Below are 23,260 nucleotides of genomic sequence, written 5' to 3'. Positions count from 1 at the left end.
CAGTTTAGATTAATAAAGTCCTCGCCCCGATGTTGTGCATCTACTTTTGCGAAAGTTTCAGCCTTTTAAATTTTTAAATGTAACAAGTTTCCCGAGGGCTGTCATGCACGCCAGGACAACAGAAAAGGGGGGGTGGAGGAGGGGGGGTAGGACTGCAGCATGTTGCGTCTGGTCTACACAGAGGTAATGAAATGAATTGCGTCAGTGGCGCATGCAGGGCAGGCTTGAAATGCGCTTGATCTAGCCAGGCGGATGAAAGTAGAGGCGCACTGTGTGGAGAGAGGAAAAAGTTCTCAACAAGGAGAGGCAGGACTACGCTTTCGGAGTCCCTGCAGTCTCGCTTTTTATGCCTCGAAACGACTTTCCCTGCCATATTTTTGCGTTTTTGCTCTGCAACGCCGCTTTCCCGTTTCCGAGAGAGAAATCCTACTTTTTTACTTAAGTGAAAGCACCAGCACCATGGAGCTGCTCTGCCTCGAAATGGACACCATCATTCGTGCTCGTCCGGATCCGAACCTCCTGCGCGATGACAGAGTCCTGCAGAGCTTGTTGACTATAGAGGAGAGGTTTCTACCCCAATATTCCTATTTCAAAGGCGTCCAGAAAGATATTCAGCCGTTTATGAGGAGAATGGTCGCTACATGGATGTTGGAGGTAGTCTATACACCGTGCTCTCAATATTTCCGTGCTTCGACTTTAAAGCCTCCTGATTTGTTTCTTTACTGCTTTACTGGGCGATGTTTGCAGTTTCTGACCAGCAGATGTGACACATAGCTCTCATTTCCGACTGCTAATTCCTCGTATTAACCAAACGTGTCGTATTCTGCAATTTATTACCATTTTTTTAAAGTCCGGTCGCGAAGACTGCGTTTATGAAACCGCGATCTGAGATATCCGTGACACCGGAGAATTTCTTTTATATGGATCACACGGTGTCCGTGTAAGCTGCCTGTTGATTCTTTAATGTTATTATTTTAGATAGCCTGAATATTTCCATGCACACGTATGCACTCCCCAATGCAATGCTGCCTTGAGCTGTTGCATCGCCATGTTGTTTTTTTACAGGAGCGCTTGTGCTTTTAAGAGGATTTACAGTGTCATAAACGCAATAACAGCGGTTAAAACCCATCGGCATTGACAGAAGAGGGTGTTGGGTGTCCATCGAATACAGATATGACCACGACAAGAGTTGCAAACATTTTAGGTATCTATTTTAAATGTCGGAAGGGGCGAGGGCCTTATCTGTTCTTCTTGTCTTCCCCCCGTCGCAATCCCTTCCTCTGGAATTATGTTCAATTCTTGACGCCAAATCGCATATTTCTGGCCAACACCTGACTGTAAACAATCCCGAGGCTTTGGGCTTTATTTTCATGTAATTATTGTCAGAATCCGACGTACTGGAGATTTTTAATTAATTTTTGAAATGAATATATCGGAGCGACGGTGACGCACACCAGACCAGCCGCTTGCTACTCGCTTTTAATTTTGACATTTTATTCATATTTACCCCTTATAGATTCGGATAGGAATTGTCGGGTCTGATGTGGAAGACCCCCCTGAACATTATGGTGTGAAGAAAAGCGGTCCAGATAATTTATTTATATTTTTAATTATTTTATGAAAATATGACGAATGAAAAAAAAAAAGTGTGTTTCCGTGTGCTGCGCTGTCGGGGTGTTTTTTTGGCTCGGCTGATTGTGACTTGAATTCATTTCTTAGTGAATGAACTGCAGGAATGCGACTCTATTGACAGTATGTGTTTGAGACGTATTTCATTCTTTGTAAAATAATCTATTTCGAATTAATGCATGATGTCGCAACCGATTAGGGCTGGGCGCAAATTCTTGGCCGGGCCCCAACTATGTGTGTCATTGAATTTATATGTGCTCTTTATGTGATTAGACTTTTGTTTCGTTCTCTCATAAAAGTTTTATGTACATTTCAAGTGCTGGAATATAAGTCAGTTGACTGCATGGTGGGTTACTGATTCCAAGTGCTCAACGTTGCTGCATTGTCTGCTCTCTCTTTATTCAGGTTTGCGAGGAGCAAAAGTGCGAAGAAGAAGTTTTTCCCTTGGCCATGAACTACTTAGACAGATTTTTAGCAGTGGTACCCACCAAAAAGTGTAACCTGCAGCTGCTGGGAGCAGTGTGCATGTTTCTTGCATCCAAATTGAAAGAGACTCGTCCATTAACCGCAGAGAAGCTTTGCATCTATACAGATAACTCCATCAGACCGCAAGAGCTGCTGGTAAGCAACAGTTGGTTTAACATATTTCACATTATTCACCTCTAAGGATTCATGCTGTCATCATCAGCTGGTTTACAGATATCTGTTGTTGATGTTGTTGTTTATTTATTTATTGCATCATGTGTGCTGTACATCATGTTTGGAAACCAGATGTTATTTCTGACCTTTTATTATTTACCTAAAATGTGGTCATTTTAATCAGTGGGCTCAGAACATGACATATTAATAAACACCGGGGCTGCTTTCATTTCACTCAAACTCTTGACCAGTCTCCACTTTGGACCGCACCGTCATCTGAGGTGCCTGAAAAGCGAAAGCACAGTGAATTGTTCCACAAGGGCTCTCTTTACTGTACAGGACCCTCAAGGCTGTACAGTATCCTTCTCAGCCTGTGTTATGGTCTCCATTGCCATCTAGTGGTAAATATGTGCACTGTGTGCAGAGCAACGAGGTCAGCTTGAACTCCAGCCAAAGTTCTGACTCGGTTCCTGTCAGCTAGAGAAAGAGAGAGACAGAGAAATTCAAGTTTGCCTTTTTACAGTTTAGCCTTCATCCGAAAATAACTACGGATGCACACATTTCTGCTGCTTTTCAGGCTTTTTTTTGTTGCTTTTTTTTTTTTTTTTTTTTTTTTTAAGAGTCTCACATGTTTTGCCAAAGCATGACTGCGGATTGTCGTCAAAATTCGACATATCATATGACTGATGATGCCGGCGAGGTCCTGCGTCATTTGGAGTGAAAAATGTCATTCTTCTGTGGCCTATTTATTTGATAAGACGTCTTGGGCCTGATAATACCAGCTGCCTTCACTAGGGCAAACCAATTAATTAACTCAGTTTCACATTAGATAAGTATTTCCCCACTGCTCTGTGGTGCTACATAAACATTCCTCAGAAAACAACAGCCAATCCCACCCATGTTGTGAAAGAGGCCACATATTATGATTCAGACATGGCTGATGGTCGTAGGCCTGCCTCGCTGCCTGACTGGTGGCTCTACCCACTGAGCTGACTGCTGCTGCTGCTGGTTTTACTGGCTTCTGATCATTTTCTGCGACATATTTGTGCTTGAAAGAACCATGTCAGATTTAACTCTTCAATGATAGAGTGGGTTGGCCTGCGTTTTTTTTTTTTTTTTTTTTTTATGTGCGTTTAAAGAACAAAAGTGCTTTAGTGGCTGTGAGCTCGTATAAACCAGTTAGTCAGGCTGCGTTTTGCTAAAATCCTACCCTCCGTCCCACCTTTATGTTCACACTGGAGACACTGGAGCCCTCAGTCCTTGAACTGGTTTGTTCAAACCTCCGCTCTGTGTTTCTGTATAAGGCAGTATTTTGGCTGACATGCAGATACAGGAAACAGAGATCAGCTGCTCAGGGCATGTGATCGTTTTTTTTTTTTTTTTTTTTTTTTTTTTTTTGTCCTCATCTTTGGTAACAATTTCTTGTAAAGAGAACCGCAATGTTACAAAGAAGGTGTGACCAGAGGAAGGCAGTAGCAGAAGGAAGTGGGTGCCTGCCTGCGTGCCACTCTGTCAGCATAGAGCCTGTGTTGCAAGGTTTGTCACAGCCCTGGCTGTGAGCTTGAAAACTGCCTGCTGTTACTGATGAAAAAGGCTTTTGAGAGCGAGAGGCGGCCATGGTACATGAGAGCAGCCAATCATCAGCTATCCACTGCTGGCATTACGACTTGCACATGGTCAGATCTTCGCGGCGTCGACCCAAACGCAGAGGAAGACGCCTCTCGCTCTCTTCTCTCATGTGTGCGTTTCACATGCGTTGTGTGCGTTTTCATCATTGAGGGCAAAGCAATCAGAAGAGCAGCATGAAGCAGACTTGAAGCAGGGTCATGGGCAGCCATATTGAATTGTCTCATGACTTGTCCGTGTGGTCTGCGTCTCTCTGTGTTCCTCTCTGTGAAAGGGAAAATGAAGAGCATCCTTAGTCCCAGTCACAAGGCCGCAGTGCAGAACCAAACCACAAAATATTTTCCCAAATTAGTCACCGAGTCTTCTGTTAATCATCTAGTCCTGTAGGAAGTGAAAGTAACAATACACCCTAAGAGACGAGAAGGCCACACCTAATATGCCCGCACCCATGTTAGCGCGGACGTTCGTACGGAGAGCGGCGCGCGCCGTCGCACTTTTTGCCAAGAGGAGATCCGCATCGAAAATTATTTGTTACGTCGGGGAGCTCTGCTGCCACAGAAACATTACCTCAGGGCGGTGTCACGTGCGAGCGAGAGCTGCGCCGTAAATTATTTGTTGTGCGCATAAACTGCTGCTAAGTGACTTGACGGCGAGAGATAAGCGGCTTCTCGCCGTCCTGACTCTTTAACACTCACCGCTGATCCTGTTCAGCACACGCAGGCTTCCTATCCATTTTCACTCTGCGCTCACACAGTAGAACCTCTGGTGGGCCTCTTTAGGAAAGTCCCCAGATGCCAGACAGACAGTCAGGGGAGGGAGACAGTGCTGTGAGGTCACCTGGGTTGGTGGCGCTGCTGCTGCTGCTGCTGCTGCTGCTGCTAGAGTTTCTCTATCCCAGGTCCAGCCAAGCAGAGACTAACGGAATAACAATAATGCTTAACCTCCGCACGCTGGCCGCCGCGTCGGGGCCAAGGACTCGCAGGGTCAGATTCATACGTTTTAGGACTAGACGTGCGCGGGGCTGCGACGACTGCCCTGCAGCTCAGTTTCAGTTTTTTTTTACCAACTCTGCCCTCTGGTCCCTCTCTCTAGGAATGGGAACTGGTGGTGTTGGGGAAGTTGAAGTGGAACCTGGCCGCAGTAACGCCAAACGACTTCATCGAGCACATCGTGAGGAGGCTGCCTCTGCCAGAGGATAAGCTGGCACTTATACGGAAGCACGTCCAGACCTTCATCGCCCTCTGCGCCACAGGTAGGACCGCATCATTATTATCATCATCATTAATACAGGTGTGACGTAATTAACTCTTAATTGGGAGGGGAGAAAAGATGACGACACAGAGCGCAGTGTCATCCTCATCATCTCCTTCCTTCTTTTTTTTTTTTTCCCCCCTTTTCGGTGTTGCAAGTGACACTGATCATGGATAAGCTGCCAAGTCAAACCAAGCGATAATGGCTTGCATCAACATACTTTCTCGCATTGCAAAATAGCTTTATCTCCACATTCTTCCCTCAGCACCGTATCAAAGCCCTCTTCTTTCAGCAACACGCGGCAACAGCTCAGTTCGGAAGGCGCGCCGCGGGGCCAGTCACGGCTAGCCGGAACATAAGTGAAACGCATTACCGCCGAAGGGAAAATATTCTTCCCCGAGAAAAGCACGTGTCGCGGATGACATTTCAGCGTCGGACTCTGAGGCCTGACGTTCATCATCCGTCCTCCTTCCCCGCCTGGTATGCGGTCATGTTTTAGAAGCGTATCGGTGGCTTCCAGAGCATCCAGTAACACTTCAAAGCAAACTTTTGCCTCGGTTTTTCGAGAGACCGTAAAGAGGAACGGACAGGGGGCAGAGGCCGGCATTGTCTTTCCCCTCTTAAGGTGAATTGTTCCCTTAAGATCAAACGCCGGCCGAGTCGCGGGAGGGACGCCGGGCCTTTAACATGATACGGAGCGATGGAGAGGTCCAGGTGGAGAAGATTCAGGAGGGACCGGGGGGAGTTAGGGAAAGCCAGGGGAGTGTATTGTTTTTGTACTGCCAATTCTAAGGCATGTCGTGTTTTCATATCTCTTTCCCCTGCCGCCTTCCTCCTCTGTTTCTCTCCTCCCTGACTTCTCACGCCTCCCCGCCCTACAGCTGGAGGACATGATAGCTTTCCCATGTTGAGATTCTCCGTAGGGCAGATTTCTCCTGTTTGCGTCACCTCAGACTCCACGTTCAAAGCTGCAAACAAAGAGCAGGGGGGGGAGGCGAGAGGCAACAGACGCCGGTGGTTCTGAACAGCGTGACAGGACTTATCTTAACATTTGATCTGGAACATTGCACAATTAATCAGCAATAAAGCTGTTGGGCACTCCTCGCTTTGTCGCGTTTTGGGTTATCCCTCCCACCACCATTACCGCCACCGCCGCCGCCGCCGCCACCACCAGCCGTTGCAGCAGCTTCATTTTCTGTAGGCCGCAAACAGGAATGCTAAGTACACCCCCCATGGGAAACAGCTCCTCGTGCTGACGAGGATCACTCAAAGGAATGTGTTTAGTGAGATGAATAGATGCAAGGGAGGTGACAGGTATTTACAACATCAAGTGATTTACCGCGCGGATTGCGCAATGGATATGATAGTGTTAAAAAAAAAAAAAAAAAGTCTCGAAAGTTTTGAAGGAGAATCGCCTCTTTTCCCCTCTTTGTCTCAAACCTTTCATATTTTACTCCTCTCCTCCTTCTCCTCCTCTTCTTCTTCTTCTTCTTCTTCTTCTTCTTGTGTCTCACCAAAAATCTCTCACCCCTCATTTTGTGCCAGCGGATTAATATGCGGAATGACAGCGTGTCAGTGATCGGACCTATTCCCAAAGCAACATTGTGAAAGACTCAGCATGCACTTTGTCCTTAATTGCTTCAATGAGGCAGTGGAAATAAATTTACGAGCCTCCCCGAGTCATCCCCCTGACATTGTGTTTTAGGAGAGACAGAGAGAGAGAGAGAGAGAGAGAGAGAGAGAGAGAGGGAGAGAGAGAGAGACGTTCTGGCGATAGCTCCGGATCAGCAACAAGCCATTTATCTGCGTATGCTCTCCTCAGACTTGTATCCAGGCAAACAGAAAGCGAGGGCAAAACGGAGCGAGGGAGCGAGCTGGAGCAGCAGCAGCAGCAGTGAGTCAACAGTTTGGTGCATCTGAAGATCTCTGGGAATTCGAAACCCCATTCGCGGAGCGTTCCCAGCCATAAATCTTTGGGGTTATCTGGTGAGAATCCTCCTTGAGACATCTTCTGAGCGGAGTTGAGAAGGTAGAGGCGTAGCGGGAGGAGGAGGAGGAGGAGGAGGAGGAGTTCTCTCGAGAGGATTTACATTTGCAAGACAGTCGACAGCGGGTCACCTGTGGCCTTCTTATTTCATACGGGCCTCATTCAGGCCCCCGCCACCACCCACCACTGCTCCCACCGCCGCTGTCCCCGCGCTGAAAAAGAAAACACGCATAAAAAAACCCACGGCTCACTGTTTTCAAGGGAACAAGAGGGAGAAGAGGAGAAGTGGAGAATAAGGCCTCTCATTCCTAATGGCTCCTCTCTATTGATGAAACAGTTCCGTTCGGGCCACTCGGTGGGATTTTGTCAGGTGGCGCAGGCTGGCTCTGTATTAATTAATAACATTGGCTGGTCCATTCAGGACTATGCAAATGGCTCGGGGGGCTCAGCTAGAGGCTGGGAGAAAGGAGACAAAAGGCCTGGCCCTTACATTTCATATGCAGAGCCATGTGAGGGTCAGCGCTGCAGGGCCACTTGATAGGAAACACCAGCGTTTCCCTCAGGCAGGCCGCCGGATAATAGCCCAGAAACAAGCTCATTAAGGGAGATTATGAACCTCCATTCCTACACACAGACACCAAGCACTCCGAGCTTCCTCTTCCATTCTTATTCAATTGAGGTAAAGTGGGAGAATGGACGGGGTGCATGGGGCAGACAGATGCACCACAACCTGTCTGCTGCGGTTATTGAGCTCCGTCTTCTTGCCATATTGGCAGGGATTATGGTGTACTTTTTTTTTTTTTTTTTTTAAATGCAGGATCCAATAGCCCTCCCTGTAATGGTATGCATGGAATGGTGACAATGGTCATAGAAGTTGATCAAAAGAAAATTCTGGATCGGGTTCAAACGTGCGTTCCCAGAGAGAATCGGTTCTCCTGGAGGCCACAATGGAGATTTCGCTACAAGTTGGGCTCTAAATAACAAGTCATTGAGGCATCTGAGTACTGTGTATTGTATGTCTGAAGAGTATTTGAGTATATATTTTTTTTTTCTTCTGGAATGTGGAAGTTTCTTTAAACTATGCTAGAAGTAACTTGATGATTAACTGGATGGTTTGTCTGAGAAATGATTCACTAGCTAACAAACATGAGGCAAGTCAGGCTTTGTTGCATGGACTCTTTGTTTCTCGTCCAACTTTAGCAATTCTTTCACGATACGCACATGTTTCAGTGCAGCTTAGCACATCACAGTCAGATACAGTTCCTGCGCTGTTCATATATATATATTTCAAAATAATAAAAATGTTCACAACAGGGCGGTAAAGCTTTCCAAGGCTGTCATTAGAGCCTGACAGATTTAGATTTTGTGTTTCCTACAAGGGTTTCCAAATCATAGAGGAAAACATACCCATTTTTTTTTTTTTTTTTTTTTTTTTTACACACAACAGGGACTACTCAAATATTGTAACATGATTCATAAGTCCTCTTTTGTTTTGGCTGCTAAAGCTCTGTGGTCCAGAGGCAGGAATAGGAATGCTCCACGCAGCTTCCTCTCCAAGTGACTGCTACACGGAGAATCCCCCTCTAGGCTCGGTTAAGCGTCCTAGAGATGGATGATTCACCTCAGATGTGGTCAATAAAAAAGTCTTTACTGGGGTTTGTTTACACAAAAACCCCTTCATGTCTGCTGAGTCAGAACCTCGGACAAATTAGCCACCGGCTCCGACAAATTATCGTTTCGCTGCACGCTCTGGTGGTGCGGGGCGATCGCGTCCGGGCCTGGCCGCACCGTCGACGTGCAGGAGCAGGAAGGAGCTTACAGTACGCGCCTGTAAAGAATGTGACACGCGGTGAATCATCGAGCGGCACGTCCTGAGCCCTTGAGGATTTCTGAGTCACCGAATCCGAAGTTTTGGTTCCTGCCATTATCCCACCAGAGTGGTTTAGAAATGTTTTCAGGCTTACATTATTGACCTTGGAGGTCGTGTTAACCACAGAGACTAATATTTATGATAGCAAATCAAAGGAAATGTTAGTGTTAGTCGATCTGACCTGAACGCCTTGACACCGTGACACCAACGTGTGTCTTAGGTATTTGTTTTCCCTTATGAAGAATTTTTTTTTTTTTATCTACAAGTTTTAAATTTTTTAAATCTCTATTTATCCAGGTTGCCATGTTAGGAGTAAGGTTTAAAAAAAATAAAATAAAATTGGCCTTCAATTTTAAAAGGGATGTGAGGTAGTTTTGACTTCATGATACTGACAAAGCCGAACGTGCCAAGATAAACTAGATTTGGTTGCTAGGCAGGATGACGAAACAGAACATCAGAATAATTAAGAGCAAATGTTAAAGAACCGAACAACGGCTCAAACCGAAGACTATTTCAGATGGACTTACTAATGTATGCTCTTCCACCTCGGGGAAGAATTAACTCTTCTCCCTGGGTCTGATCCAAATCTGTGTGCTCCCTAAGCTGACGTTACCAGTGCCTTAAAGGCTGCAGCTGTGATAGGGGAGATAATGATGAAAGGCTAAAGAGAGCCGTCACGGGATGCTACAATTAAGAAGGAATTCTCTTTAATGGCGAATAATGCAGAATCGCAATTTAATCGGGGTTCGTGACTTAGACCCTCCCATGTTTTGTTTCTTGTTTATCTCCAGAGTGACGGTCTGGAAGAAGCAGCGTCGAGTTGTTGTTGCTTAATCTCCTTGTGGAAGAACTTCTCCGACCCAGCGCGCCGCTTGTAGGTGGACCGTCTGAGTAGCTCTCCACAGAAACCTGTTTTGACTTCCAGTCTGTGTTGCATTAGCGGTGGAGCACACTGTCATGCCAATCCCAAAAATGATGTTTGCTTTTGACCTTAATCAGTCAACAGGCCCTGGGTCCTGGTAGTGCTGCTCCTCTAACAAACAAGGTCAATGAGCGCTACATGTATAGAATACAAGCCCCTGATTTATAGCACTGGAAAGAGAGGAGAGGGTGAAGGTTTTGGATATTTTTTTTTTCTTTCTTCACTTGGCCTCCGTTCAACTTTCCGACTTTTAATTAATTTACAATTTTAATGCGCATAGTGTGCCTCGCAGCCACCCAAGACGGAGCGGGGGCCATGTAGGGCAGCAGACTGTGTGACCAGAGGCCTGAGGATGAAGTTTCATGGGGTAGGAACATGGAGGAATGGAGACGAGGGGGCACGGGGAGGAGAAAGGGCCATTGAAGGGGGGGAGAGGCGTGCGGGCCAGGCCAGCCAGCCGCTGCTCACAGGGAGCTTTCCATCGCAGGCGTCCCCACTCAGCTACATACACTGTTTATCCTCAACATGAATATCAATGAGGGGCTCCTAAAATACGGCCATTCTTCCCCCCGCATGCAGCAGCCACCAGGCCGGAGTGTCAGCCCGCATCGGCTGCACGCGCGCGTCCTTGTTCTGCTACAGACCTGTCTTGTCTTGAGTGCGAAAAATCAGCTTGCTGCCCACTGCCCACCGCTCGGCTCTCCCACAAACCTACATCTGTGATCTGTGCTGTGTGTGCGCGTGTGTGTGTGTGTGTGTGTGTGTGTGTGTCGGTCTGCGTCTGCATCTTAAAGCATCGGCGCATTGTTTCCCGCCTGTGTCTCTGAGGTGTCTGTCGCCTTGCCTGTCAGTCCGCGCTCACTGCACACTTACAGTAAATCCATGTATCCCTTTGTCCTCTTACCCCTCCATAGAAAGTTGTGCTCTCACAGCAGTGATGTAATGCCGAGGGGCTTTGTGCGCTCTTTCCTCTTGGCTCGAGGTAGCCTTTAATAAATCGCCCCTTGGCAGAGGCCCAGCGGCTAACACAGGGGTGTATAATAAGTTCATTTATTTGTCAACACTGAGCCCACAAGATGAGAAAGCGCCTGGCTGTGCATGTTAAAAAGGCAGTGAGGGGCTGCCTTTGCAGCTATCAAAGGGCCTACCTCTTTGATTCCAGATAAAAAAAAAAAAAAAAGAAGAAGAAGAAGGAAGAAAAATCTCCTTCAGAGCCATCGCACGCAGTTTGCTTTGCAATTGAATATGGCAATATGTTAATGTGCAGGCTGTTTCTATGCCCCCGCTGCCCACTCCTCCAGCCCATAGGTGGCCCGGGAACAGAGAAATACTTGCAGGGGAAGGAGGGGGGGGGGGGTGCGGGCTGGAAGGGAGGCAGGAGGTGAGGGTCACTGGAGGGCGACTCTTTTCTTCTTCCAAAACCTCACAAGAGTCTGGACACAGACTTGAGAGTGATGTGCAGCAAAGTTGTCTACCCCCACCCCCCCCTCTCCCCCCTCTCCCCACGCCCACCACCTTCCCTTCTTTTCTCCTCGTTTGCCTTGTCGCCATACCGTCCGTCCCCTCCCTCTTCATCTCCCCCCCCTCCCTTTCCGACCCCCTGTCCCCATGTCCAGCCGCGGCCTTTGTCCGGCCTGTCTCGCTGAATTGGTATCGGCAGGGAGAGGATGGATGCTGTGTCTCTCAATTGGGTGAAATGAGGTGATGACTCTGGACAATGGAGTCACACTCTTCTGCCTTCCCTCTCACAGGCCCGCCACTCTATTAATATGCTAAAAGATAGGAGGGCCGCCAATGCAAACCGCTGCCTGTTGTAGCAACAAAGACCGGGGCATGTGTGCCATTCACTGGCCCATCTAAGCAGACCATGTGTTGTCCGAAAAGAAAGGTAGAAGTTGAGCAAGACATAAAGAGAGAATGGAGAACGTAGTGTGTGTGTGTGTGTTTGTGTGTGTGTGTGTGTGTGTGCGTCTGTGTTTGTGAAGAGAAAACCTTTCTCCCTCCCTGTCTGTCTGTCTGTCTGTCTGTCTGTCTGTCTGTCTCCCTCGCTCGCTCGCTCTCTCCCACTGTATGCCAGTTGCCTTGCCTTTTCGGGCTTCTGGCCCGTTCACAAGCTGTCTCATTTGCATTATGAATGACAGTGAGGGGAGCTAACAAGGTTATTGGTCTTTGAGACGCACGCCTGTGACCACACGTGGAAAAAGGACCTACAGCAGTGCACATTGGCAAAGGCACTGAGCCTCTTTATTCCCCCTTTTCCAAGCGCTATGGGGCTTTTTTCAGCGAGCACACGATTTACTCAGGGGATGGAAGAAAAGGGGCCGGGCTGGGGAGAGGGGGACTGGATCGGGGAGCGGGTGAGGGTGGTTGCTTTTCAGCTCCTTTACAAGCCAAGTGAACCCTCATTATCCAGGCCCCTGGTCATTAGTGAGCACTGAGCTTCAGACCCGGTGCAATAGAAGGAGTATTTATTAGCCGACTGCTAGATTACCAAATCAGATTGTCTCCGGGAGGGGATGTATCTGTACCCCTTTTTTTTTTTTTTTTTTTTTTTTTTTGTCGGGTGTATGAATTAAAAAGTGCAATTTACAAACTTTCACCAGGTGAACAAAGAATCAGGTGTTGAATAAGCGCACCGGTTAACCCCTCATACACCCAACCGAACCTCGCTTTCATTAACCGAATAATACGGCATTTAACTAAATAAGTATTTCTTCCTTCCGCAGATTTCCGATTCGCCATGTACCCTCCCTCCATGATTGCTACAGGAAGTGTGGGGGCAGCGATCTGCGGCCTTCAGCTGGATTCAGCCGACCAGTCGCAGTGGGGTGACAGTCTGACAGACCTGCTGGCCAAAATCACAAACACAGAAGTGGTGAGTTCGCTTTGCACGTCTTTACGCGAAACAAACGTCACTGGCACTGCGGTCTCGTTAGTCAGAATTGAGCTCAGCGAAAGCATAAACGAGGGGGCGGGGGGCGTTTCCGAGTAATACTTGAATGAAGGTGTGTAAACGTTCGAGTCTGCAGACATCGGTTAGGTGTTCAGTGGTATTTATCTAAGTGAAGCTGTTACAGTAACTCTTCTGTGATTCAAAGCTGAATCAGCTCCAGCCCGCATCGGGAGATTTTCATCTCCTTTAGTCAGTTCTGCATCTCAAGCGAATTGCCACAAATAAGTCATCTCAGTACCGCCGCCGTTTACTGTTAACGCTCAAGCTGGAAAAAAAAAAAAAAAAAAAAAAGATAAAAATCTACTTACTAAACTTTGTCGCTCCTGAGGAAGAATATTTCTGTCAAAAGTTAAGAAAGTTTGTTGGAGGCTGCAGTTTGCAACAGACAAAAAGCCTGAAATGTCGAAATGTCACACTCAGATTTGGCCTCCTCGGGATTCGTCTTCCCACACACCCATTTTTGGTTGAGGTTTACTGCCAGTTTTTGTCAGCAAATGAAATTTTGAAAGCTGCAACTGAGACCACAGAATGTCTTAATTGAAAGAAAGTGCAGCTTTTTCTCCGACGTTCGCTCACTCGACTGGGACGTTGGAGGCGGCGGCGTGTGGCGGGTCGCCTTTTCCTCTCCATCAGTCCAAGCCTGGCTGTTTCGGGGGTCCCCCCTCGTCTGAGAGCCCTCTGCACCGAGCCCGGGGGTTGAGAGCATATATTGAATGCTCTGTTGCTGTCAGGAATGCTGGCCGGGGCTGTTGTGTGGCTGTCTGAGTAGAGTGAATGTTGCAGTGGTGGGTGAGTCCAAACACGGCCGGGGCCCCTACTGATGCCTGGCTTTCATCACAGAATGGGAGCTCACTCTTGAGGGGCGAGTAGGTGGGCAGAGCTGCGGAAGGCGAGACGAGACTATGAGATGAAAAGAGGGGGTTATAGAGTTATTCTTTATTAGTCTCCGCGGGGAAATTAGTCTTCTTGAGTTCGGCCCATCCAAACTGTTCGGGGAGCGGTGGGCAGCCACAGAGCGGTGCTCAGGGACCCGCTCCAGCTCCGAAGCCACTGCTTTGGCAGGAGTCCCCCCCTAATGCCGAGCATCGTGAAAAAGGGCTTTTGGTTAGCAATGGCAAACTTAATATAAACATTTGAGTTAATGTGTGCACAGTGCACAGGGAGCAGATCAGTGGGCACAACACTGATCCCAAGCATCAGCCCTGGTATGTTAAATTCTGTCCCGAAAGGAGGCGAAGCACGAAGAGGAGGAGGAGGAGGAGGAGGAGGAGGAGGAGGAGGTGGAAGAAAGCTGTTGAAGTGTGAAAAGGACACTTTCTGAGGGGGTGTCATGCCTCCCTCGCGACAATCAGCCCTCTCTCGTCTCCGCCTATGGTCCATAATGCATCACTGCTGGAAAGCATGGCTCCCTCTGGTGCGAGCTGTGTGAAGTCTCGCTCAGCAGCTGAGGAAAAACAAATAGCTGGCCTCAGCAGCACAGGGCCTCAGTGTGTTTAGGCTGCAAGGTCTTAGACTAGAGGGAATTAAGTCGCTCTGTGTCTCTATGATCAACCCCTTACATTCCTGGATACAGACGAGCCATGGCTCGCAGTCAACTCAGGAGGGCAAAGCCGAGGGCATCCTTCCTAATTCAACATATATGAGAGGCTTTAGTATAAACTGCGACGACGCCAAGCAAAACTCAAAACAGAGTCACTTACAGAGTTCTTTCAGAACCCAGATTAGACACACAACGCGAAAATAAAAGACAGAAGTAGTTGTCAGCGTTAAAAAAGTGGCTGCAGGGCTATTTGCACTATTTCTCACTTTTCATGCCGACGAGAAAGAGGAAATGGTGATCATTGACTGTGTCATTTTCACACTCACCCTACCTTCTTTTCCCAAAAGCTCAGCCACTTTATGTGTCAACTTGACACCCAAAGGCCACCTCATTTTTAAACTGCAGTCATCAGGGTGAAGTCCGAGTGCTAAGCGTGTGCGCACACAGCACAGTGTGTTTGTTCTCGTAGCCGGCCGGACAAAGAGGCCAGGCGAAAAAATATGAAGGCCCGGCGAGTTTTTGCCAACCTCTGCAGCGGCCGCTGCCAACAGCATCATGGCCAACGCCACCCCCCTGGCATCCGGCTGGCATGTGCGGTATCCAGAAGCTGTGGTTTTCCAGTGGAAACGCGATAGGACCGAGTCACCATCTTGGGTCACTGCAAGAATGCGCGTTGCCTCACACACACCTGGCCTGGCCAAGGCGAGCGCTCGGGGCCGGGGACGGCGGACACCGGGGGCAGTGTGTCATAACGTGCAAAGAAAATGAGAAAAGTGGGAGACGGGTCAGTCGTGATTGTCCCAAACTGCAGCCCACTCGGTTGCAGCGACGCTGAGAAAGTTTGAACGCACAATTTAAACTGAAAGACTGAAGTGCAGAGCTTCCGTTTATTCTTTTTATAATAGAACAGGAAATACGGGTTAGAGAAGTGCAAGGGTTTAACACCATCACTTCCTAGATTTTATTGTTTTGACACTCATTTTGTCCCTGTCTTTCATTCATCTTTTTTTTTTTTTCTTTTTCACCCACGAGCACAGCGGAAACACATTTTCCCATTTCTCTCCCCATTCCTGTTTTTCTTAACAGCGGAGCGGTAATGTGTGTAGAGCCGGGGCGCCCTGCAACAAAGATGCATTTATTAGGAAAGATTATCTCTATTAGCGCAGCCAGCGGCGTCCTCCCCCTCGCTTGTGGTGCTCCGGCACGCCGGCTAAAGAAGGAGAAAGGTCACATTTTCTACTGTAACTCGGGGGGGGGGGAGAAATCAAGTCATGTGGTGACTTCTTATTTCCAGTGTCTGCCACCGGATATTTTGTTTTAAGATTCCCCGCGATCCGTAGTGTGTGTCTGTCTGTGTGTTTGTGTGTCTGACCACTGAGCCCTCCCAGAGTAGCGAGCCCTGTCTCGTGTGGTACAGTCAGCAGTTACAACACATTCCATGCGTTCACACATTTCTCCCTTTTGGTTTTGTCTGTCTGCACGACTTCCCCCGAGCTGCCAGTGTCACAAAAGGCCGCCCAGGGATAATTTGCATGCCTGGATTTCTGGGACTGACAAATTGTTGACGTGTGATGCGTGTTTGAGGTGGGGCAGAGGGCCGACTGCGAGGGGGGGAATCGGAGGTGGTCATGTGTTTCCGGTTTCGGGGCTGAAAATAAGATGCTCCGCTGTAGCGCTGCCTCCCGTGGCCAATTCATTCAGTGCTGCTGGCTCCTTTCATTGTACCTAGAGCTTCTTTGAAAACGGCATTGGTGTTTCCAGTAGTCACACATTGAAGTCATTAAAGGTTCTCGAATAAAAGCCCATGGGGCTTGGCATGGGATCCGAACAGCCGCTCTAAAGAGCAGCAGAGACGAGGGGTGGGGGAATGTCTTTTAAGAAGTGAAGGCGTGCATTCTTGCGGTAAGACACAGGCAGTTCCTTTACATGTTCTGCGCTTTACTTAATTTTCTCACAGGAATTGGGATTTTATGACCAATGGGGCACATGTTGGTGGGAAGATTTTGGATGTACGTACGTGTGTGTGTGTGTGTGAGAGTGAGAGAGAGGGAGAGAGAGAGGGAGAGAGTGTGCACACCCCGACATTAGTGGCCACCCTCTGGAGAAGATTAAGGGACAGACGCTGGTCGGGTTTCCTCCACGTCAGACCTGTTGCTGAGCAAAATAGCCTCCCAAAGGCATGCAGCCCAGATCCGTCCTGCCTCCTCAGCCTCGGTTCGGTGGATTTTTGAGCTAATGAACCGACTCTGGCTAATCATTGGTGGACTCTAAAGAGCTTAAATTGAATGAGGGTAGATTTGTTTTATTCAGATCCCAGATATCGGCCGACAGGATGTTGAGTGTCGCGCACAGATGCAGAATTTCTCAGTTTCTCAGGCTCGAGAGTCGGATTAAACCCGCGCAGCTTCCCCTCGACCGCACGGTACATGTCTCGCATTGTAATATGTCACGCTTTTTGACCTCCGACACCGTGACCTTTTGCAATCCGACCCCGCGCAGCTCCCTAAGTGCAATTCCGATGTGAGCGAGGGCTCAGTTCTCATTTCATCAGGGCCCGGCGGCACCAGGGGCTACAACAGAGGCTCAAACTGTGGCCCATCAGGTTTAAATTAGCTGTAAATTTCTGAGGAATGTCTGCTCCACAAGTGGTGCACTTTCGCCCATCTCGCAGTCGTGACTCCCACAGATGCCCGGTGCTTGGAGGCAGGGGGCCGTGCATGTTGTGTGCTTGCGTTGAGCTCAAAGCAAGCCTTCAGCTGTTCCACGGCGTTTCACCACCAGAGGGCAGTGTTTACCCTCTAGATTCTCCCTTCTGGCAGGAACCTAATATTGCCTTGCAGCATTGTCGCGGTGTCCCGTTCCCTTCTGACGGCCCTCTTCAGTGACTGTCATCGCCGTCCCTCGCCTTAAAACAGTTTGACCTTTCTCCGACGTCCTTGCTAACAACCCATTCAGCGCTCCTCTAGCTTACCCCTTTCCCGGGAGAGCCGCTCCCCTCTTCCTGCGCGGCGCTGTCCCCTCTCTCAACCCTCCGCCGGGGAGGGATATGAGGCCTCGGCCCCGTTGAGGGGCTCTGGTCCCAGGTGGATTCTCGGATTGCCTCGGTGGCCTTTGATGGTGAAAGTCGAGGCGGCCAGGTCTCAGATGGATCCCCTGCAGGCAGGCACACAGACTGGCTCTCGTTAAAAAAGCACCACCTTTGTGTTCCCACAGGAGGTGGATGTAATTAACATAGCTTTAATACTACCTGTGTTTTCAGCCCGCCGTCGTCAAGGCTACTTCTGTTTGGGTATTGTGTGTGTGTGCATGGGAATGGCAAAGGTGGTGGGGGTTGGTCGGATGGGGGGGAGGCGGTCGGGTGTATGTGTGTGTATGTGTGTGTGCGCGCATGAGAACTATAGGGGTGGTATTCAGTGCACAACCCTGGTGGGCTGATGTAATGCTTGGGTCTGGCCCGTGTCTGTGTTCATTTTTGGCAGAAGTCAAAGTGGTGGTCATTTAAAAATCGCTGGCCCGGGGGCCCTTCGCATGGTAGCAGAAGGGGCCCCCGGGCCTCATGCATTGACCACAATTTTCAGACGTCTATTCTTAGCAATGATGAAAGCTGCAAAGCACGTCACCCCACTGAGCAACCTGCTAAGATTTATGTCTTACCTCGAGCGGCGACGCCATGTTCGTGATATTGAGGTTTACAAGTGTCAGCTATTTCTTGGCTGAAGGTTTGGCTAAATGGCTTCTTCTTTTCTTTCTTTTTTTGCGCCACAGGATGTTCTCAAAGAATGCCAGGAGCAGATCGAGCGCGTGTTGGTGAGCAGCCTACGCGAAGGGCGGCAGCAGCAGCAGCAACAGCAGCAGACTCAGAGAGGCCCCAGCGGGAAGGGTCTGGACGAGCTGGATCAGTCCTCCACCCCGACAGACGTCCGCGATGTCAACTTGTGAACCACCAGAGGGCGCCATTGCACAGGATTTACAAGCAACAACAAAAAAAGAAAAAAATGAAAAAAGCGTCATGAAAAAACCTCAATTTTCTTAAAAGCAGAAAAAAAGAACAAAAGAACAAAAAATGTTAAAAACAGAAGCCCTTTAAAAGAAAAAGAACAATGCTTGCTAGTTGTTTTTTTTTTTTTTTTGTAGATTTTTTGTTCTTCAAGTCAACAACACCTGCACACGAAAATAGATTTTCTATTATGTTCTAGTCTAAAAGCAACAAATTTGATACAAGTTGAAGCTCTGTGGTGCCTTGGATATACAGAAGGGAAGCCAATCATATTTGCATTCTGCCTTTGACTGTATAGTATGATCTTTAAGTTATATTTTAACCATAGCTTGATGATGAGGCTGTTGTTGTGATAGACGTCGTGGGAACCATTCAGAAATTGCGTACATGGGATCACAAGCGGGGCTTAAGTTTCTGTTTTTTTCTCTTTTGTTTTCTATGAGTATTATCACTATTACATTCGTGGCCGGTGTAAGAGAGGACACATTGTTCGAGCTCCTCGACTGTCGGAAAAGGTCCGCACGCGTGTTGGGGATGAGTCGGAGGAAGCTGTGAGAACATTATGCTAAAAAAAAAAAAAAGGTTGATGGGTCCCACTTCTGGTGAAGAGCTGGGAGGATAATAATTATTGTAGTAATAGTAATTATTATTATTATTATTAATATTATCATTGGACATGTTTTGGAACCGAGTAGTAGAAATCAATAAGCTCCTTATGTCAGGCTGCTTGTATGTGTCCCGTTTGTGGATTCGAGTGCGCATGTGTGTGTTTGCGAGCATGGCTGCGTACGCCTGTGTGTGCGTGTGTGTGTGCGCGCGTGCGTGTGTGTGTAGGAGTCGTGGATGTTGTACAGTCTGTGTGGCGCGAATGTTTTTATGTGATCTATATTAGCAGCGTGCATTCTACGGCGTGAGGCACTTGAGCAAAGCGGTAGACTCCCGGCTCCGTGCTAAAAGACAGCGGGGCGAGCCGAGGCTACGCAGACTTTGTCCATCCGTATAACAGGGCATCTATGCTAAATCACTGCCTTCATGCATTAACAGTGTATCATGGTTCGTCGAGGGCCAACAATAAAAACTCATGTGCCATGAGTGAGATAGAAAAAGATTTAGAGACAGGAGGATATGGGCAAAGGGACTTTCACGTAGAGCCCCCTATCTTTCTTGAAGCTTTTTATTCCTTGTGGTCATGCGAGGTGTTCGTTTATTACTGCCATTGTGATATTGAAATACTTCACTCTTCTTTGTGTCACGATACAGTGTCTCCTCCTTAGTTGTGAAAGGCTGCTAGACAGAGGAGTGTTGACTTATCACGTGCGCTGCGTGTATGTAGCACACGTGAGAAAAGAGAGGAGAGTGGAAGAAGAAGAAGGAGAAGGAGAAGAAGAAGAAGTAGTGCTTTTTTTTTTTTTGAACTCTTCTGTGTTGATTAGCTGGGAGCGAACAGGACGGAGTGGCGAGAGGTTTAGAAAGAGAGGGACGGTTTTGCAACTGAGACGCCGCCGTGGAGCCGTGGAAGGCGCATTGATTCACGGATTCGTCCGTGGTAGGACAGAGAGGATTTTGGCGGCGCAGGAGCGCGCCGCTGTGTAGGAGATGAGGATGGTGTACAGCCAAGAAGATAATGAACAAAAGGACACCCAAAAGACTCACAGTAAAAAAACCCACCCACATACTCGGGTGTAAACGTCAGCGTCCGTTAATGTCTTTGAATGGATGTCAGTGACACGGTAAAGTGAACAAAATTTGTTCTGGGTTTCCATTTGCGCGGAAACGATGCGAGGAACTAAGACTGCCAGATCATGTGAGGATGAACTTTTTTTTTCGGAGGAGAGGTAGAGGATGATAAAATACTGTCAATGCATCTGGAGTCCCATGTAGGGTTGTGTTCAGCTCCCCTATATGATTTCAATGGCAAAGCACTTTGAGAACATGCTCCCCAGGAGACAAGTAAAATGAAAATGCGTTGGGCGGGGTGATTGGAGGTGAATGGATGTTTTTTTTTTTTTTTTTTTTTCCATTAGCCTTTCTCTTTGGTTTACTTTGTAGGGCTGGTTTCCCAATCATCAGACTTACCATTGTTAAGAGACAAATTAATGAGGCTTTCCGCAACTCACGCTGAGAGGACATTCCAATTTAAAATAAGTAAATAAAATAAAAATACATTCCTGCTCAAACAAAGTGCAAGTTTATGTGGAGTCTGATTGTTAATAATTTCAGATAAGTTAAACCAGTTAAAAAAAAAAAAAAAAAAAAAAAAAGTCAACATGAATTGGAAACCTATACACGGAGAGGTCTGATTTTGATACACGGGGTCTATTTGATTCTATTTGATTTTTACATTGTCAAGAAATGAAATATTTGTTTTTACTTGAATTTTTTTTTTCTTTTTATTTATCTGCACCATAGCCACAGAGAGCCACACAGGGCGGCGATTAGCTACAGAAAAAAAAAAAAAAAAAAAAAAAAAATGGGTGGTCACAACATCCGGGTATTTGCACATGTTCTTCAAACGGCATTGAGGTTTGCAATGTTAAGACAGAGCAGAGTCTTTGTTCGGAAACCACCTTAACTGATGTGTGTGTGTGTGTGTCGCAGTGGTTGGTCGGTTTTTTATTACGGTGCTGGCTTGCGTAGGTCCGATTCAGGCCGAATTTTGTCTGTCGGTGAACACGTCTGTCCCCTGTGAGCTTTGCTGCTTCAAATCATTGGCAAGGGGATTCGTCGGCCAGGCAGACATCATCACGAAACAGATGATTTTTTTCTTTATTTTTGTTTTAATGGAACACATTGCTTTGCCACAGCAAGGTGTCTTTGACTTAATGTTTGATTTTTTGTTCATGGTTATGTGTCTTTGCTGAGTGTATGTTGTCATATGTCAGTCTGAAGAGAAAATGTGTTTTTTTTTTTTGTTTTTTTTTCCCCCAGTAAAACTGAACAATTTAATGACATATTTGCCAAACCACCCCCATCCAATTATCTGGTATGACCCCTTCATTTTGCCTCTGTTTGCCTGATGTAAGCTCTCTCCCAAACTTAAATGGTTGTGATTTTTCTTTCCTGCAAATTATTGTTGCATGTGTTTTATATTAAGACCACCTTGTCAATTTGTGTTTCATGCGTGTTATGGGGGCGACCAGACCCGCGAAATAGTTTTTTTTTTTCTTCTAAGATTTAGAGACTGTATTCCAAAGTGAAGAGAGGACAGAGGAGGAGGTGTGAAGACATCAACAAAAAAAAAGTTTCAATGTTTTATTGTTGTCTTTTTGCGCTGCTAAAAGCTATGAATTTGTTTCATTTATACAAAAAAATAACATTACTTAGATGTGACGTGTCACTCAAGTGTGCTGCTATTTTATAAACATTTGTATTATAATATAATTATTTTACTGCTTAAGAGAAAAAAAACGAAGTAGATGGTAATAGAAGAACATGAAACGAGTATCGGACTGGAAATGTTCTTTGTACAGTACGACAGTTTGCTTAGATAGCATGTCTCCTTCCCCCCCCCCCCCTTTTTTTTGTATCTATTTTGATCTTTTTCTTCAGTCACATTCTGCATCAGTGGTATTTCCTATACCTCAGGATTACTGGACAAAACAAAACACAAACGCTTCACCTATACCTCTGCAGTTAGGGAGCCTGGAACGGAAGGAGAAAGAAAAAACCCACTGTCTTGGTGGACTTGCTCAGTGAGATGGGGGGAAACGGGAAAATATGCAAGGCTTCCACTTGGACTTAACCTATATTGGAGGGAGACGAGGGGAGGGGAGGGGAGGGGCGGGAGGGGCACAGTGACCCTGCTACATTTTCCTTGAGGTGTTTGTAGAGCAGATAGTTCAAGCATGTTCAGTTCTGTCCAGCTGCATCTGACTTTGTTGTGTGCGAGAGATGGGGGAAAAACAACATTCCTATGATGGCCAAAGTACCGTTCTTGCTTTATACAACCACAATCACTATGAATGTCAATAAATATGGATTCTGTATGTGAGAAAGTTATGTTTTGGTCAGAAATATTGTGTGTGTGCACCATTGGAACTTGCCACGAATTAATGGGTTGAGCTACACCTGCCGCGTCCAGTCGTAAATATTCTGATATCTGGAAGTTTCAATGGTGCAGATTTCCCTTTTGAGTTGCCTCCTCCCCCCTCCCTCCCCCCCATGCTCCTTCCACTATAACTCATATCGTGTACCTCAAATGTCTGTTGCACAACCTCTGTTCAATAAACTTCTGCTTTAAAGGGTGTGACACCACATCAGCTCACTATTTCCCACGCCTCTGTTCCTTTCCAGCCGCGCGTACGACTCATAATAGGTGAACCCGTGAATGTGTGAATTTGTGGGCGTGTACGTGCGATACCACAGAGCGCAGCTCCGCCACTAAATGGTCTGAGAAGTGCACAAATAAGTAATGATGAAAGTGAGATAATGTGCATCCGCCTGGCACGAATAGAAATCTATGCAGGGGAAATGTGTGGGTGCCAGTTCAACAATTCTTAAAGCACATTCAGTGCAATTTTTTTTTGTAATTCATTCTGTATTTAAATCTCAAAAAACATTGAGTTGTCCATGTGCAATGATAGGTACATCTACATGAAAATACAAAATTAAAAACAAAAAACATGTGTTTTCGAGATGGTTCCAAGCTGTTGGTGCACAAAACCTAAAAGCAGATTTCTTCTATTTCAGAGTGAACCCACAGGGCTTGAAGTTTAAGATTGAATTCGGTCCAGTCCGGAAAGGATTATATGTGTATATATATATATATATATATATATATATACACACATTGGTAAACGACCAGTGAGGGTTTTATAGATAAAAAGATAAACGTGTTTATCACAAA

The 23,260-nt window shown here is 47.0% G+C and overlaps 1 protein-coding gene across 1 annotated transcript; it reads left to right on the top strand.

Annotated features, from left to right (window-relative positions):
* Positions 1-204: 204 nt before the first annotated feature.
* ccnd2a (cyclin D2, a) lies at positions 205-22,681 on the top strand. The gene is made up of 5 exons (XM_047595364.1): positions 205-654; positions 2,035-2,250; positions 4,987-5,146; positions 12,651-12,799; positions 18,183-22,681. Exons 1-5 carry the CDS (start codon positions 253-255, stop codon positions 18,354-18,356), a joined length of 1,101 nt encoding a protein of 366 aa, XP_047451320.1. The 5' UTR covers positions 205-252; the 3' UTR covers positions 18,357-22,681.
* The last annotated feature ends 579 nt before the right edge of the window (positions 22,682-23,260 follow it).

This window comes from Mugil cephalus, chromosome 10 (assembly GCF_022458985.1).
Source record: "Mugil cephalus isolate CIBA_MC_2020 chromosome 10, CIBA_Mcephalus_1.1, whole genome shotgun sequence".
NCBI classification, from domain to species: Eukaryota; Metazoa; Chordata; class Actinopteri; order Mugiliformes; family Mugilidae; genus Mugil; species Mugil cephalus.
This window is presented reverse-complemented; position numbering and strand designations above follow the sequence as displayed.

Excerpts from the sequence above, each read along its gene's own strand:
- ccnd2a (XM_047595364.1), top strand. The coding sequence starts at position 253 with ATGAAAGTAGAGGCGCACTGTGTGGAGAGAGGAAAAAGTTCTCAACAA. Across the intron at positions 655-2,034 it reads TCGCTACATGGATGTTGGAG|GTTTGCGAGGAGCAAAAGTG; the intron begins GTAGTCTATACA and ends CTCTTTATTCAG. Across the intron at positions 2,251-4,986 it reads TCAGACCGCAAGAGCTGCTG|GAATGGGAACTGGTGGTGTT; the intron begins GTAAGCAACAGT and ends CCCTCTCTCTAG.